At 36.7% G+C, this 19,030-nt stretch overlaps 2 protein-coding genes across 2 annotated transcripts; both read right to left on the bottom strand.

Moving 5' to 3' along the window:
* Positions 1-1,333: 1,333 nt before the first annotated feature.
* On the bottom strand, positions 1,334-1,600 carry MS3_00010009 (uncharacterized protein; the record flags this gene model as incomplete). The annotated part of the gene is made up of 1 exon (XM_051218340.1): positions 1,334-1,600. The coding sequence occupies one exon, from the start codon at positions 1,598-1,600 to the stop codon at positions 1,334-1,336; it is 267 nt and encodes an 88-aa protein (XP_051072919.1).
* A 313-nt stretch (positions 1,601-1,913) lies between these two features.
* MS3_00010010 (uncharacterized protein) lies at positions 1,914-4,962 on the bottom strand (the record flags this gene model as incomplete). The annotated part of the gene is made up of 4 exons (XM_012945583.3): positions 1,914-2,177; positions 2,477-2,710; positions 3,111-3,232; positions 4,935-4,962. 4 exons carry the CDS (start codon positions 4,960-4,962, stop codon positions 1,914-1,916), a joined length of 648 nt encoding a protein of 215 aa, XP_012801037.3.
* Positions 4,963-19,030: the final 14,068 nt, after the last annotated feature.

Below are 19,030 nucleotides of genomic sequence, written 5' to 3'. Positions count from 1 at the left end.
TATTTATGAAGAACCTGAGTTAGATAAAGCTTAAGCATGTAACTGATGGAACTACACATTATTATAGAATAATGGATGACATGTTTCTTATGTGAAAAAAGCAGTTGAATGCTGTGTGTCTACTCAATCTGTCTAACTTAGCAGACAATCAATAAATCTCGGTAGCTCCCATTCTTAGGTACCAATCTAAAGTGAAATGTTAAGACGATGGAAGAAAATAGAATGATTGGTGGGAGACGAAGGAAGTTTGGGACGATTAGATCGACATTTTGCAAATGAACTATTTACTTCACGGTTCTCAGATTTTACTAAGTGGTGCTGTATTTTTGTATTCAATTAGATTTAGTTGTCCCCACTAATGTTATCGTTCAGTACAGTACCAAATTCCGACTGATGTATTTATGAGGAACCTGAGTTAGATAAAGCTTAAGCATGCAATTGATGGAACTACACATTACTATAGATTAATGGATGACATATTTCTTATCTGCAAAAAGCAGTTGCATGCTGTGTCTCTTCTCAATCTGTTTAACATAGCAGACAATAAATCTTGGCAGCTCTCATTGTTAGGTACCAATCTAAAGCGAGGTGTTAAGAAGATGGAAGAAAAGAGAACGAGAACAGAGAATAATTGATGAGAAACGAAGGAACAATGAAGTTTGAGACAATTGGATTGACATTTTGCAAATGAACTATTTACTGTATGGTTCTCAGATTTTACTATGTGATTCTGTGATTTTGTATTCAATTACATTCAGTTGTCCCCATTAATGTTATCGTTCAGTACAGTTGTACTTCTATTTACACAATTTCTCAATATTTCATCATTACTAATCTTATGCTACTTACAAGTCTAAATTAATGTATGGGGAATTTTCGTAGATGGAAATGATTAATTTCCATTTAAACTAGTGAGAACACGTACCACTTTACAGGTTGAAAATAGATTCGATACCTGAAGTTGGTGTTTTCTAAATTTGATGAAAACTTGTGACATTAAATGTATGAGTTGAATTCAATAAACATGTAAGTGGAATGAACAAGGACTCGTTCAATGAATGCACATAGACAACGGTTTAGTAGTTCGTCTAAAATAATTCAGCTCTTAGTCGCTTTGCTAATCTGGATAAAAGTCTTGTAACGAGAATCCGCCTAGCGAAGACATTTATTTAGTGAAGAGTTTAGTGAGAGTTCGCAACCGTTTATTTATAATATAAAATGAATGAAAAGATAATATGAATGTGGAACGTTTCTCAGAGGCATTCAGTATACATTTGTGATGACTTAATCAACTCTAAGTAACATATTATGATAATGTTTAAAGATTGTGTTACTAGTTAATCCGACCAGCTGTTACCTCGGATTCGATGCCACATTCATCATGACCACGTAGTATTCTGAAATATCCATTTTCACCCCAATCTTCATTCCACGAATTCGCTATCAACCAATAAGGAGTGTTTTTTTCCACACCCCATCCAATTATACGTATGGCATGTCCACCAACTGGTTCCCCAGTAATATGTTCATAGATCCCAGATTTGTAATTTAGAAAATCTTCGTAAACTGTGAAGGCTGCTTCTACTGGTCCATACTTCATGATTTCCTTTTGAATAGACAATTCATTATCAGCAACATTATAGGATAATTTACCTAAGAGATGAATAAATTGATAATGAAAATGAAGCTGTTATCACTCAATAGAGAGCTTCCAAAAGTAATCTCAAAAATGATTATTAGACATGTTGAAGCATCACTTGTAAGCAACTCTTTGATAATATATTGAAATCGATCTTCATGAGTGACAAGTCAACGTCTTCACATTACTTAGCTCGATGCTTGTCTTGGATGTATGGGATCTTGTCACTTTTCTGACAAGTCTTTTCACATCGAGTCTTGTAGAGTTTTTTGCCTTATGCAGGATACTTTCCTTTAGCATGATGCTCACATTTCGGGAATGGATATGGTTGACAACCTGTGTGATTCTCTTTCGAACTTCCAGTAACAATACCTTCCTTCACCCAATAATCCCAAGCATGACCAAGGAATCCACCATCACACCCAAATCCGCAATCGCTACAACAGCTCATTAGATCCACAGCACTTAGTTCCACAGATTGTCTGCCACGTGACTGTATGCAGGTTCGATCACTCATGGCTTCGACAGCAGCGAAAGCCTGGAAAAAAGCAATGGCAACATCAAGACGTTTTAATTTTTGTAATGAATTTACGTGGAATAAGTGGTCAACATTTACTAGTTATCTGAGTTCAACATGACCTGTTTCGTCAATTATTTCAGTCACCTGACGTATGTGCTGTCATACAGCTTTCAAAGAAACAATTTCTCTAGATAATATGACTCTGATACTGTCTGACGTTCGGTGAGATCTCCTACAAAATCACTGATTTGTAGAAATATTCATAGTCATGCCAACATTGTATACATTTTTCAAATAGTGCGATCATTAAAACTCACCCAAGATGATCCACATCGTGATTGATCACGAATGGTCGCTATACTTTTACAACGAGGCCATTTCATCCTTGAATCAAAACTTGATGGAATTTCTACATTCAAATCATTATGGTCAACTGTGGGACGTCTCTTCTTTCTTAATTCTGATTCCTCTCTTCTTGCACCCATCAGAATACGTGCGTCATCCAGTGAGTGGAAACGATTGCTTTTCTCAGCTTTCCATTCAGCATTTGGCTGAAGGATGAAAAAGTTGAAATCATAATTGAATGAGAAACAATTCTGACAATGTTGAACTAAAAATGGAATTCAAATATGAAGATTTAGATTTGTTCCTTTTTCAACTGTCAGTTGTTGTATTGAACTTAGATATATGAAATGAAATCAGTTTTAGGCCGATGGCGTACGAAACAATGTAACCTGTCATTTTAAATAACTTATAGATGAATTCTAGTTGTAAAGAGGAGGAATCATCTGATTGATTGCACATTCTCCTCAATCAAACCTCGTTTCGTACACAAGCTACTTACAACATAAAGTAGTGGATCTATTCTAATCCAACCGATCATACACAGTTAGAACGTAAATCATTTTACAATGTTCGCGATTTACAACATTACTACAAAAAAGAACCTACATGTTGATTAATATACGAGATGATGTCATCTGACAATGGTTCAAATCTTTCTTTCTTTATTGAAATATGAGCATCGAGAAGGGTTATCAATGAAGCGATACACAACACAGACGTAAGCATAACTAAAGAACTCTTGTGAATGTATTTCTTCGAACACAGCAATCATCATATAATCATTGTTTTATATATACTAAACTGAAATAGTGGACTTTGGGTTACAATGGTATGATAATATCACATTTATTATTTCACCCACTTCAGTTTTTTCGTTTACAATCAAATGTAACACTTCAATAGAGTTATGATTCAACATACAAATCATCACAGATCACTTCAGAATGTTGATCAAATTTCTTATACACAATAAGATTTCAAATAAAATAGTAATGTCAAAGAAAATCTTGATTTCAAAGGTTAATTTGTTAAACACTGCCATTACAGGTACTTGAAAAATAAGATAATCACAAATGTGTTTACTTATAATTTGTGCTTAGTGGTAAGTTTTCTTTATGATAAAACCCTGATTCCAAGTCAATGGTACATATGGGATTCAGTATTAGTCAATCATTCGTGACTGACTACCATGGGACTGTATCTCCTGACGTTGCATCACTGTCTTGTAGATCGTTATGATGAATTCATGCACAATTCTGATCACAAATACCACATATTTCATTGAAATCAATCGAAGTTGAATTTTCCGAAAATGTAGATGGTTCCTTCTCGCTAGTGCTTAAATCTTATCTTTCACAAATGAACGAACAAACAGTGCAGATGTAATGTTATATCCATTCATTCAATCATAACTTTACACCAGAAGAAACAATTGAATGTAGAATGTAATGACTTCATAAACACTAAGTAATTGGGACTTAATCATTATTTGTAAGATTATTCGTATGAATAATGACGAACAATAAAATAGTATTCTCAACAATAAACCACAGCATACTGGTGATTAGCTGTACTTGAAACTGAACAACGGTTATACACATCACTTTGTACTCGTTTTGTAGATGTTCATCAACACACAAAACAACACAACTACAAGGAAATATTTACTTTCAGACTGAAATCAAGTAAACCAGCTCACTAATTGATTAGTTATCACGTTTTTCTAACAGACAATTTAACTAAGAGGCAACAGGTTTCGACACCATTTTCCGACGTCTTTATTTATATATGCTGATTGAATGTTTCTCGATTATTTTGGTTTGATGGTTTTCGTGCAATAAGTGTATCCACTTTATTTCTTTGGTTTTATATATATTTTTACTCCATGCTGACTGTTTGTTGATTAGATAATATTTCTGAAGGTCACTTAATAATCGTTTGAAGTTCGTCCGTAAATTAGAGTCTCGCCACTTAATTTTCTATCAATAGAAGGAACTAAGTCACTGATCTGTTTTTGAATTTTAGTAGAGCTGTGTTCTCTGAGATTGATGTTTGGTTGTGATTATTCTCGTTCATATATCATGAGTACTGGGTCTCTAAATACTATTTTGAAACAGACATTCTTACTCTTAACCACATTGTCCTATTCGCTTTGAACAATGAGTTATGCAGACAAACTGAGGGGATTAGAATGCGATCTCTGTTTCAGCGTGTTCCAACACTTTGTTTTATAACCAAACGTGAAAACGTTTGAACTATTTGACTCATCAGATTTTGTATTTTCGACTAATATTGTTGGGGTATCACATTTATAATTTGTGACGTGAAGTTCGACCTGATTGATATTATTTATCTAGTCAGTGCATACCATCCAGCCTGAGACTTCATGAGACAAGCGTAAGTAGATCATCCATATCCTCCCTCACTGACTTTCTGGACAAGGAATAATATTGATCATGCAAGGTAGTTTATGTATAGACGACAAAGATGGGACGGTCAACTGAGCGAAGTCGTCGAACCATTTAATACAAGGAAACATTTCGTTCACTTCTATATTATTAAACAGATGACAACAATGGTAATTACAGTAATAATATATGTAGTGATGAAAGCATAAATGAAACATTAAATTCGCCTTGGAAACCATTCATAGTATAGCAACTATCCCACAACCAATTTCTATTATGGTTAATTTTGATTAAGTCCTTTTATTAACCTACTTAACAGACAATGTTATTTGAATAGTATCAATTCACATATTTCTTTATACTGTTATGACCACTTGATCACATGACAGGTCGTTAGCACCGTCAACTTCAACGAAAAGTAGACACCTTAATACACATTTGCTTTTACATGAAGTGGGAAAATAACTATGCATTATTCACATGAATGTTTAATTTCATTTGATCACTGGAATAAGCCACATGTTTATTTCAGAGACGTCTATAGAATCCTCATCTCAAACTCTTAGAAATATCAGCACATGTAGACATTCAGGCTATGAATGATGAATGGTAAGTGTAGAGAAATAAGTCTTTTCTTTGCGTTCAGCATTGAGTTAGCTTGTAGTGAATAAGTCCGAACTAATTCATTTCGGAAATTCGGTGTTTAACAAGGATCACTAATCGAAATTGATTCTCATATTATCTTGACCACGATAATATAATTAACTTGAACTATTAATTCTCTGCCTTGTTCAGAAAATTATAGAGGGGAGATACAGGTTACCAACCTGTGCTTGTCTCATAAAGTCTTAGGCTGGATGGTGTGTGCTGAATAGACAAAGAATGTCAATTACGTTCAAATTCACATCATAGATTATATGTGTCACCCAAAAACGTTTAGTTGAAATTACAGAATCTGGTTGATGCGTTAGTTCGAGCAAACCGGTAGGACACGGTTAGCGGAGATCATATTCTAATGTGTTCACCTGTTCTACATAACTCACCGTTGTTAGCCAGTAGGACACTGAGGTTGAAAGTAAGAATTTATATTCGCAACGAGTATTTGGATGGCCAGTATTCATGCTGTATGAATCAAAACAGCACAAAAAATAAAAAAAGAGTGTGATAGTGATCTTTGAAAAGAACGGTCACACATGAACTTCGTTCAAAATGTCAACACAACTGACCAGCATAAGCAAAGTCAACTAGAGAAACCAGTGAACTGATCAACTTAACATATGTAGAAGATATACCATAGATTATAATAAGAATACTGAAGCAACTTGATACAGATAAAACACATAAAGAATAGTGTCTGGTTTCAATAAGTCAACGCAGTCAAGAGAACACACGCGCAATGTTCTGACATGCAAAATAATTATCATGTCAGCCATAAAACGTCATCTCCATGTTCGTTGTGTGGCGGTTGACGGTTTATTAGGTTCCGTCTGTTTAAAGGTCATCCCTGCACTACATGTTATAAAACATTCAAGTTTCGAAAAGCCAAAGACAATATAGAACAAAACAGAACTGGCATGCTTCAATCTAATAATCATGTGTTGGCGAATGACGAATCTGATTTTCCAGACAAACACTGAGTCTATGTGATTAGGTGGGATACAGTGTTTTATGTTTGCATGCGAGAAAATACACTCCATTTGCGGTCACATGGTAGATGTTGATCAGTTGGAATGTATTAGTGAGTCTTTAAATAGTGAAGAATATTGCCATTTCTAAATCGTTGTTTGAATCATCCTACTGGTGTTTCGGACTGCGCTTGATCAGTCTCTTATGAATGTGTATGCATTGTGTAGAATAGACTAAAAGTGGCATATTAGTGGGTCATGAAGCCATCAGGGGTATGTTAAACAATATTTTATCAGCGTCGACTATCTTCACACGTGAAAACAACACTTTTGTTTTATCGAATTGAAAAGTTCATGTGTAACTGTGGTCAGTTATTAAATTATATTAAAGCATTCGTCACGAGTGATATTTCACCGACCATTAATAATTACGCATCGGTTCATTGTTGAATGATAGAATAGATTGAGGGCCCATTTTTGGAACTAATATTGAAGTCTTCTCATTGATGGAATCTACCTGAGCACATAGATACAAAAAGACTGATGAGATGATGTTAGTCTCGAAAAATACTGTATGTCAGTTAGTCGACCGTGCATTGACTAGTAAACGTCCGCTTTTTCTTTTGATACATGAGGTTTCGAATTTTCCCGAAGCATTGAAATTGCGAGAACACTCCATGTAATTGCTATCACCTTGAAAATGATTGCCTTACTTCCGATAAATTGAGGTTATGGACAAGTGAAGTCTCCGAATTACAATTTATCATAGCGAGTTTTAGAATTGATCTTACATTGTACAGATGTGTTCAAGAAAATTGTCGTTGATGATTGGAGAAACAATGTCACACTTGTTTTGTTGTTCCACCGAATTAACATAGTTGAAATTTGATATTTATTCTGCGAACAACTGACATTCTTGCACTGATCTCAATCATAAAACTGACTTTATAAAAGGAAACTGTATAACTATTCGATGCAGTGCACTTTGCTTCACCCAGTGACAGCACCATTTGCACATGTCTGAATGCAAACACTTATTGAAATCCATCAATTTTTCTCGCCACACGTTATCGTCCATACTTGACATTCAAATCAATTTCATTCAATTCAAACGTGCTGTTTTGAAATATAAGTGAAATTGAAAATTAATTGATCCATGCATTATGCCTCAAGATGACAAATTTGCAGTGAATGAAATAGTCACTTAACTCCTTGATCACTATTATATCATTGAGCTATTGTTACATGTTTTGTAATTCACTTACCTTTTGTCTGATAACTTTCCGTTAAAACATTAATCAGTGGATCTAAACGCCGATTGTCTTCAATGACTAGAAACATAGTAACTCCCGATGTGTGGTTATTTTAGAAATCCAACGTGAAACCGTATTGTAAAATACAAATTAGGGTTTAGAATGAAGAATAACTGTCTACGTGTTTTAAAGAAGTGCTATTGCCCATGGTAGGTTGTTGCTGATAGTGTCTGGCCAGCAGATCCCAAGTATTTTGCATAGACAGCTGTTAGTAAGCGCTTGTATGTTCTGGATGATGGCTTTCGCAGTTCACCAGGTGTCTGCACCATAAAGTAGAACTGTTTTGACATTTGTATTGAAAGTTCTGACTTTGTTTTCGGTCGATGGACAGTTGTTTTGAGTAACAGATGTTCTTCAATTGTAGATATGCTGTTCTTGCTTCGCCAATCCGCGCTTTCAAATCTGTATCGGATCAACCGTGTTCGTCAATGATTCTGTCCATATATGCAAAGGTCCTTACATCTTTCTCCATCAAGTGTGATCCAATTGTTGCATGCTGTGTTGTGTCGGAGAATCTTGCTTTTTGTTTTGTGCATGTTGAGACCTACTGCTGCTGAGGATGCTGCTATTGAGAAAAGAGTGATGCCCCTATAATTTCCACACTTGCTGAGATCATCTTTCTTTAGCATCTTGATCAGAAGTCCTTCTTCCCAGTCTGTTGGTACTTGTTCTTCATCCCAAATCTTACTGAAGAGAGTGTGGGGTATCCTTGCGGCTACTGCCTCGTCTGTTTCCAGTGCCTCTGCTGGAATGTTGTCTGGTCCTTCTGCTCTGCGCTCTTGATTTGTCTGATGGCCATGCTGATCTCTGCAATTGTTGATGGGCCAATATAGATTGGGGGTCCGTGGGTGTTTCTCTGACGTTTAGTGATTTTAGAGTTACTCAAAGTGTTCTACACACTTGTTTCGCTGTTCTCAAATGTTGGTGATAACTTTGCCTTCCTTGTTTTTCCCTGATCGTTCTGGTTTACGATAATTTTCAGCGAGATTCTTTGCTGTGTCATACAACTGTCTCATGTTTTCTCCTTTTGCAGCCTTTTCCGCCGTCATTGCCAGATCTTCCACATACTTACGTTTGTCGGTTCTGATGCTCCGCTTCACTTGTTTGTTTACTTCTGTGTATTCAGCCTGTTTCTTGGCTTTCTCTGCTCTTGTTCGGCTGGTATAGATTGCTGCCTTCTTGTTCTTCCTTTCTTGAATCTTATCCAGTGTATCAACAGGGATCGTAGGCGCATAGCATTGGATGACGTTCATTGAAATGCCCTCTTTCTTTGTTTTGGAGGAGGCTTTGATGAACCTTGGTCCATGAGATTCCCATCCTATAAGTACATTTTCTGCCTGTTTGAATAGCATCAATTCAACTCCTTGTGTAGGTGGGGCCAGAGTATAACAGAAGCTCCACCGAAGCTAGTCGTTGTTATCCAACTTGCGTTCAATGTGTTCCACCGATCCCAAGCACCTCCATATGGTATCTCCATATTTCTGCAGTGATTCGGAAGACTCTCCCAGCCTTCCATATTGTACTCGCATTCGATGTACTTAAATAGATGATTGCTCCGACTGTCAGAATGGGCATCAGCCTCGTGACTGAATCAGAGTTCAAGCTCTACGTCATTCCAATACGTACTGCTCGTGTTTGCAATCAAGTGAGTACACATCCACATCTTTTCCCAATGACTAATGAAAATTGGCTAGACTCCTTCGCAAGAATTTACCTAGCCTTACACTTAACACTGCTGTCGCTATCTCAAGCCTCGGTACAGAGACTTGTTTGATAGGTGCACCCTAAACTTCCTGTACAACAATACGCAGTATATTCTTTCCTGCAAATAACTAATTGATGCTTCAACAACCGCTCCATAACCAATCTCTGAAGCATCCATGAATAAATGTAACACTACTTTTGCGTCAGGCTCGTCTATTCTCTTCTTGATCTATCGGGCCGCCGTAACATGACCTAACTGATGCATAAAATTCAACCAATTTGGCCATGTGGACATGTATGGCTCGATTAGAGGCCGATTTATGATTTACAAAATGTTTGCAAGAGAGATTTAGCAGCACGGCAGACTGAAGCAATTAGGCCCAAATAACCTGAGGAGAAGAAACGACAGATAGAATCCTTATTCCAGACAGGGGCTTTTCTGATGCATCATAGTGAAACCTAAATGCATCTTGTTTGAAATCCCATTCTACACCTAGAGTTCGATGTCGCTCGTTCCAAACTCGATTGTTTCTCGCTGGCATTTCCACCAGAGACTGCTCTTTACTCACATCAGACAAGATGGCTATTACTTCTTCCGAGTTCGTAGGTTATTTCGTTAATTCAAATCCTCCTCTGCATAATAATTCACCTAACTGCTCAGCAAACTTCTTTGCCTGCTCACAGGTGGAAAAGGATTTCAAGCGATCATCAACATAGAAATTGTTCTTGACAGCACCTATGACATAACAGTCATAACTATCAGAAAAATGTTTAAGTTATCTTATTGATCTCAAGGTTTGCACAAAATGGAGATGACGTGGCACGGATTGGCTGAGAGATCATTTCAAATTCGTATGGTTCCCTCGAAAAGTCTCCCTCTTGCCACAACAGAGATGTTAAAGCTCCTTGATCAAACTGAGTTGCCCACACTTGCGTGAATATTTCCTCAACATCTGCAGAGATTGCAACTGCCTACTTGTGGAAACGCAATAATATACTCACTAGCTCAGTCGTGATGTCAGGTCCTTGATAAATCATATCATTTATAAAAACTCCTGTAAACGTGTTGGCACATTCAAGGTCCACTCTCAGTATCACTGGCTTTTTCGTATTTAACGCTACAACATGAGGTTAATATCGTCGGGCGCTATTCTTTGACTGCAACTGTACAAACGGATCCTTATCCGGATAGACTTTAGTAAAATTGCTTTCAATAAGTTTAGTACACCTGATGAACAGACTGTCGTCCCCAAACAACCTTCATTTCAAACTCTATAACCTATTGTTTGCTGCTTCACAGTTTCCCAATTTCATGTTCGGATTCCTTTCCATGGTACCGGAAATATAAAATGACCATTTTCGATGTGCATGACCCCTCCCGTAATCTCTATGGCAGCTTTGCCTTCTACTGATACTGATTTATCACTTACATGGACATCAGCAAACTCCATATCATAAAGCTTACGTAATAGGTGTCCTTACGTCTGTACTTTACTGGTATGATTAACAACATTTTGCTCAGATTCCAGGTATGATGCAGGTCCAAAAACAATCCACCTCAGCAACGTTTTCAGAACATACGTGTGTTTCCTTCCACACAACCACTGGTCTGACGTACAATGTGCTTACGAAGCGTCGCAACCGATCAGCGTTATAACTTCTTCAGTGTCTAGACTACCTAGTGCTGAATCACGTAAATGCAGCCACTTATCTGAATAGCTCATTGTCGACTTCGTCGCTCTATGCCCTGGTATACTTGTCTTAATCAGAGCTCCTTCAATCATGACGTGTTCAGACCGATCTAAAGAACATACCTCAAAAGGCCCATTCGTGACCTACGTTGTTCTGTTATCATCTACAGTCTGAACTACCACAGACGCTTGGTCTTCTTTCAGCCCGAACGACCTCAAACAGTCTGACCTCATCAATGTTACATCAAAACCGTTATCCAAAATAGCATCACACACAATTTTAGCGTTTCCCGATCTCAACCGTATGTGAATCATTCCTAAACGCACGTGAGTGCTTGGTGATTTAGTAAACTGAGAAGAATTCTGCCGTACCAGTTTTATTATTTGCGCTGCTGGCTGTCAAGTCATTGTGCGATAGGTAGTGATGTTTCATCTCACACTTGCCAACGTCACAACGCATTGTCATTATAGATTCATTAACTTTGTGCCTTGCCAAAGACAGATAAAGCAGATACCTTTGTTCTTTGCGTGAGAGCATCGATATTAAACTGTGAGCGCTAAAAATTGTGCGCATTTTTAAACATTGTGGTCATCGGAACACATACTGCATTTAGCTTTCACGGTCGAACCATTCCACTATCCAGATTGCAAGTGAAAATTCGTATTTACGTTAGGTCTCTTTTTGGACGATTTGTCAACCGTCCGAATCTACTACTAGCTACTCTCGCACGAGGTGTTTTAAACCTAGAAATCTCGACAAACGTCAGCTTTCTATCATATTCACCCAAATCTATCCACCGATTCCAACCACCACGCTCGAAAAGGTTGGGGCGAAAGCCTCACTATTCTCTATAAACTAACTAAAGAATTTAGATCAGCAGTACAATTCATCCGTTTCATAGCCATAGCACAGTTTTCTACTCTTATGGCAAGGTTTGATAACTGCCACGCGTCATTATAATCAAAATTTACAGCATTGAATAAGCCTTCTAAAGTTTCTCGAGTGATTATATGTGACTATCCGAACAACCATTTCAGAATTTCCCTGATCTTCTTATAACAAGGAGAGGCATCGCTCGTGACACATTCCTCAACAGCTGTATTCGCCTTACTCTTACAATAGAGGATCAAATAAAGCGAACGTTGGCTATCATCCATGACCCTTGATCCTACGCAAGTCTCAAACTGCCTTACAAACTTACAGTAACCCGTGGTGGAATTGGGCCATAACCACACAATAGCCGAAGCTGAACATGAGACAATTGAGGAAACAGATGCTCAAAATTTAACGAAGAGAAAACAATGAGTGGAATGAATTGATTGGTCGGATAGCATGCCTCGGAATCGCAGGCTTGGTAATACTTATGCAAAATAATTGTTATCCATATTAAATAAATTGTTCGACCTACAGCTTAAATGTGTTGACGACTGGTACAATACGATGAGTCAGGGTAGAAGTCCTGTGCTGAGAATTCTATATTTTAAGAAAATATAATATTGAATAAAGCCATTATTAATAATAATAGTGATAATAATAATTAGATTCTCACGAAAGTTATCCTCGGTTAGGCTTTAGGATTACGTCTATCATAAGAGCAGCACTCATAATTAGGTAAACCATAATTGTACAATCCTTTTGACTGTTCATCAAAACAACTCATCTCCATCTTTGGTAGTTGTACACTTACAACAGGCACTTTAAGTATTACGCTCTTCCCTGACATCTCAAGCCCATGCTTCTCATCTAAACTAAGATTTCTTACGTCGCCTACCATCGAATTACAACTAGATTCACTATCATGATAGTTACGCCTATTTGAGTCTGACACATCACACACAAGGACATCAAAAGTCACTTGCTTCGTTAAAGCGGGACCACCATTTTGTTTGGATCCATTACCACTAATGAGCTTTGAGCTTGACGTCCTTTGACGAGTATTTGGCATAACGAGAAAAGGGATAGAATATCTCCTGAAACGATACTTAAAATCCACGAAACGTACGTTAAGCAACTTCGATCAATCGATACTAGCTTAGAACTATAAAATCCATACTACGGTTTGAGCTAAAGAATAACTGTCTAGGTACTTTAGATATATTACCCAGTTAAAATCAAAACAAGGTGATTTGGGTAAATGATGGTTCTAAATGTCATTATGAATATAAACGTACATTGTTACCTAAACAAATATTACCACTCAGTTATCCAACCAATAATTGTTCAATTAATGGAATCTCAATTACAATGAATAAGCAAGTTGATAAAGAATGTACGAAAATTACAAATCGCAACAAATAAATGTTATTCTTGCCTCTCTGGATAGAACATGTACAGGCTCGCTCGAAACATATAATTTGGTTGCTTTATAACACAATGTTTTCAGTTCTGCAAGAGTGCATCGATCCACAATCAAGAAAGCACAATCCCGATCAATGCAAGCAACACAATCAAAGGAAGAACAGTTCAATATCGCTGCCGCCAAGACTAAGTGTCAAATAAAATAACAACGATGCAGTTCGGGAAAAAATATGGAAATTCGGTAAAGGCGTGGAAAAAATGAAAACTATAGTAAAATGCAAATACTACCATCAAAAATGGAATCAAAAAGATCAACAAAATGTACAATGGAAACAATCGATGGGAACAAATTACAAGTTTATACATGGAAGGATTTTCACACAAACAAACTTCAAAATGAACCTTACACAAATACCTCTGTGGATTATTACAAAATACCGATAAATCCAGTTTGAGTGAACAAACGAAATCTGTTGAAAATTTCGAACAATGTTGGAATAATTAGTGACAGTTTGTAGATTGCCAATGCTGAAGTCCAGAACATGTCTTTCTGATTCTCTGTTTATAAATATGTAACCTGGATGATTTGCTCCAATAAAGCCGTCTATTATAAGTTTATTGATTCATATTCGGACTGTGATTGAGTGTGACATCCGGAACATAAATTTCATCACACAAACAAGATGTCAATTATTTGTTGGGTAGTGTGTGTTTATCACAGTTATTTGAAATCGGTAGTAGATATTCAAAGTGGTTGTACTAATGTAAATTGTGTAACTACTTATTGAAGTCTCTTCTACCATGGTAATTGTCAATATTGTATAATGATTAATGAATAAGGTAAATAATGTTCGAAGTTTAGTAATGATTGCTACTGGCTTGTTTATTCAGAACAGCACGGATGTTAACGTATGAGTACAGAAACACCCATCAAACTCAATGAAACAACTTGTGGCATCACCGAAATTCAGGTTAGAGAAAAAGTCAACGAAACTTCTGAAGTAACTGATCAATGATCGTTAAATATTTGATATTTAGTAACAAATGTTACTTTGTGTTTTGCTTCAGAGTATGAATACAGATATGATCGAAGCAGAAAGACAGAACACATCTCTTCAGTACTTATATATTGTGATTCCTCTGGTCATCTTTTTTTACTTGTTGTAAGCATTGATTGTGTTGTTTCAAAATGGTTGCATAAGGGAAAGAAAATTAATCCATGGACCGGAGAAACGTTTGTTTCTTATTCTGACCACGTTTTTTTAATTTAGTATTTCCTAAGGAAACCTAAATGTAAGTGTTTATTTCATTGGATGAGATAATTGTTTTATGGAAGTTGGGCATTATCAGCGTGGCGGCGACGAGAGATCTAATTTCATGGTAGTCGGTGACTTACTAATAGTTAATCGACCTAGACTGTCTAAACTCAATTCACAATACTCAGATTGACGAGCAGATGACGTCTGCCAGCAGTCTCTGGTCAAACGATTTATTTTGCAGACCACAAAACTAAAATCATCATGGCAAGCGTCGACGCATTTGAGTTCATTGATTGCGCTCTTCGTCCCTTCCCGATATATGGCTGGCAAACTACCTAATACAAATAGTAAGTAACTGTGTTTCAATGTACCATAAATGGTGGTCTATAGAACTTTATCTTCGGGAATCTGAAGATAATTATGCTTCAAGTTAGCTTCACAACACACTTCTAAACAGTGCAGTTGAGCAAGACCAGCATCAGCGTCAACTGTGCAGTATGTTTTTCTCGTACAACTGGAATTCAATGTGCCACGCTGAATACTTATCAAGCAATAGCGTTTAACATATCCAGCCATCAACATTTTAGTCAAAGCATCGTAATCTTGCGTGAAGCTGTTAAAGCCAACTTTGCACTGGGCCATTCTAAATTCTAAGCTTCGAATGGAATAATTGACCGTATACTGTTCATGTCAAGTAAAATCACGAAATAAATTATTATCAGTCCAGAAAACATCAAGTTAAGACTAGTTTGTCGCTCAGCATTTACTGAGCATTGAATGACCAAGTAACTAAGAATGGAAGTGCTTAATTATCTGTTGATAACGTGTTCCGACAAATACCTTTAAAACAACAACCGTCGTTAGTTCCAAGCGATAATTTTCAGTGGTGAAACTTCATCGACATTGGCATTTACAACGGACTGATTGTTGATTGTAATTGTCACAAAATCACGCAAACTCAATACTAATGAAATAAAAATAACATGCTTTAGAACCCTTGTGAGATAGTGCATTTCCAAGTGTATGAAAACAAGTTACAAATGACGCGGGACGGCCGAGAGTGAGGTGATTAAGCCATCCTGCCCGAAATGCTCTCATATGGCAATGCGTACATAGCCACTGCCAGGGGACCCTCATCCACTGCCTTATCGCGACGAAGGTGTTATTGACAAAATCGAAAGGACGAAAAGCTAATGTCCGGAATTCTAACCGGCTTGATGGCCAAGAGGATTCCATATAGAGAAGTTGGATGACTGTGATTCCAAACCGATGATACATACAGGTTTCAGTAACCTGAAGGAAGTCATGGTCGATTAACTATTAGTAAGTCACCGACTACCATGAAATTAGATCTCTCGTCGCCGCCACGCTGATAATGCCCAACTTCCATAAAACAATTATCTCATCCAATGAAATAAACACTTACATTTAGGTTTCCTTAGGAAATACTAAATTAAAAAAACGTGGTCAGAATAAGAAACAAACGTTTCTCCGGTCCATGGATTAATTTTCTTTCCCTTATGCAACCATTTTGAAACAACACAATCAATGCTTACAACAAGTAAAAAAAGATGACCAGAGGAATCACAATATATAAGTACTGAAGAGATGTGTTCTGTCTTTCTGCTTCGATCATATCTGTATTCATACTCTGAAGCAAAACACAAAGTAACATTTGTTACTAAATATCAAATATTTAACGATCATTGATCAGTTACTTCAGAAGTTTCGTTGACTTTTTCTCTAACCTGAATTTCGGTGATGCCACAAGTTGTTTCATTGAGTTTGATGGGTGTTTCTGTACTCATACGTTAACATCCGTGCTGTTCTGAATAAACAAGCCAGTAGCAATCATTACTAAACTTCGAACATTATTTACCTTATTCATTAATCATTATACAATATTGACAATTACCATGGTAGAAGAGACTTCAATAAGTAGTTACACAATTTACATTAGTACAACCACTTTGAATATCTACTACCGATTTCAAATAACTGTGATAAACACACACTACCCAACAAATAATTGACATCTTGTTTGTGTGATGAAATTTATGTTCCGGATGTCACACTCAATCACAGTCCGAATATGAATCAATAAACTTATAATAGACGGCTTTATTGGAGCAAATCATCCAGGTTACATATTTATAAACAGAGAATCAGAAAGACATGTTCTGGACTTCAGCATTGGCAATCTACAAACTGTCACTAATTATTCCAACATTGTTCGAAATTTTCAACAGATTTCGTTTGTTCACTCAAACTGGATTTATCGGTATTTTGTAATAATCCACAGAGGTATTTGTGTAAGGTTCATTTTGAAGTTTGTTTGTGTGAAAATCCTTCCATGTATAAACTTGTAATTTGTTCCCATCGATTGTTTCCATTGTACATTTTGTTGATCTTTTGATTCCATTTTTGATGGTAGTATTTGCATTTTACTATAGTTTTCATTTTTTCCACGCCTTTACCGAATTTCCATATTTTTTCCCGAACTGCATCGTTGTTATTTTATTTGACACTTAGTCTTGGCGGCAGCGATATTGAACTGTTCTTCCTTTGATTGTGTTGCTTGCATTGATCGGGATTGTGCTTTCTTGATTGTGGATCGATGCACTCTTGCAGAACTGAAAACATTGTGTTATAAAGCAACCAAATTATATGTTTCGAGCGAGCCTGTACATGTTCTATCCAGAGAGGCAAGAATAACATTTATTTGTTGCGATTTGTAATTTTCGTACATTCTTTATCAACTTGCTTATTCATTGTAATTGAGATTCCATTAATTGAACAATTATTGGTTGGATAACTGAGTGGTAATATTTGTTTAGGTAACAATGTACGTTTATATTCATAATGACATTTAGAACCATCATTTACCCAAATCACCTTGTTTTGATTTTAACTGGGTAATATATCTAAAGTACCTAGACAGTTATTCTTTAGCTCAAACCGTAGTATGGATTTTATAGTTCTAAGCTAGTATCGATTGATCGAAGTTGCTTAACGTACGTTTCGTGGATTTTAAGTATCGTTTCAGGAGATATTCTATCCCTTTTCTCGTTATGCCAAATACTCGTCAAAGGACGTCAAGCTCAAAGCTCATTAGTGGTAATGGATCCAAACAAAATGGTGGTCCCGCTTTAACGAAGCAAGTGACTTTTGATGTCCTTGTGTGTGATGTGTCAGACTCAAATAGGCGTAACTATCATGATAGTGAATCTAGTTGTAATTCGATGGTAGGCGACGTAAGAAATCTTAGTTTAGATGAGAAGCATGGGCTTGAGATGTCAGGGAAGAGCGTAATACTTAAAGTGCCTGTTGTAAGTGTACAACTACCAAAGATGAAGATGAGTTGTTTTGATGAACAGTCAAAAGGATTGTACAATTATGGTTTACCTAATTATGAGTGCTGCTCTTATGATAGACGTAATCCTAAAGCCTAACCGAGGATAACTTTCGTGAGAATCTAATTATTATTATCACTATTATTATTAATAATGGCTTTATTCAATATTATATTTTCTTAAAATATAGAATTCTCAGCACAGGACTTCTACCCTGACTCATCGTATTGTACCAGTCGTCAACACATTTAAGCTGTAGGTCGAACAATTTATTTAATATGGATAACAATTATTTTGCATAAGTATTACCAAGCCTGCGATTCCGAGGCATGCTATCCGACCAATCAATTCATTCCACTCATTGTTTTCTCTTCGTTAAATTTTGAGCATCTGTTTCCTCAATTGTCTCATGTTCAGCTTCGGCTATTGTGTGGTTATGGCCCAATTCCACCACGGGTTACTGTAAGTTTGTAAGGCAGTTTGAGACTTGCGTAGGATCAAGGGTCATGGATGATAGCCAACGTTCGCTTTATTTGATCCTCTATTGTAAGAGTAAGGCGAATACAGCTGTTGAGGAATGTGTCACGAGCGATGCCTCTCCTTGTTATAAGAAGATCAGGGAAATTCTGAAATGGTTGTTCGGATAGTCACATATAATCACTCGAGAAACTTTAGAAGGCTTATTCAATGCTGTAAATTTTGATTATAATGACGCGTGGCAGTTATCAAACCTTGCCATAAGAGTAGAAAACTGTGCTATGGCTATGAAACGGATGAATTGTACTGCTGATCTAAATTCTTTAGTTAGTTTATAGAGAATAGTGAGGCTTTCGCCCCAACCTTTTCGAGCGTGGTGGTTGGAATCGGTGGATAG

This window comes from Schistosoma haematobium, chromosome 1, assembly GCF_000699445.3.
Source record: "Schistosoma haematobium chromosome 1, whole genome shotgun sequence".
Classification (NCBI taxonomy): Eukaryota; Metazoa; Platyhelminthes; class Trematoda; order Strigeidida; family Schistosomatidae; genus Schistosoma; species Schistosoma haematobium.
This window is presented reverse-complemented; position numbering and strand designations above follow the sequence as displayed.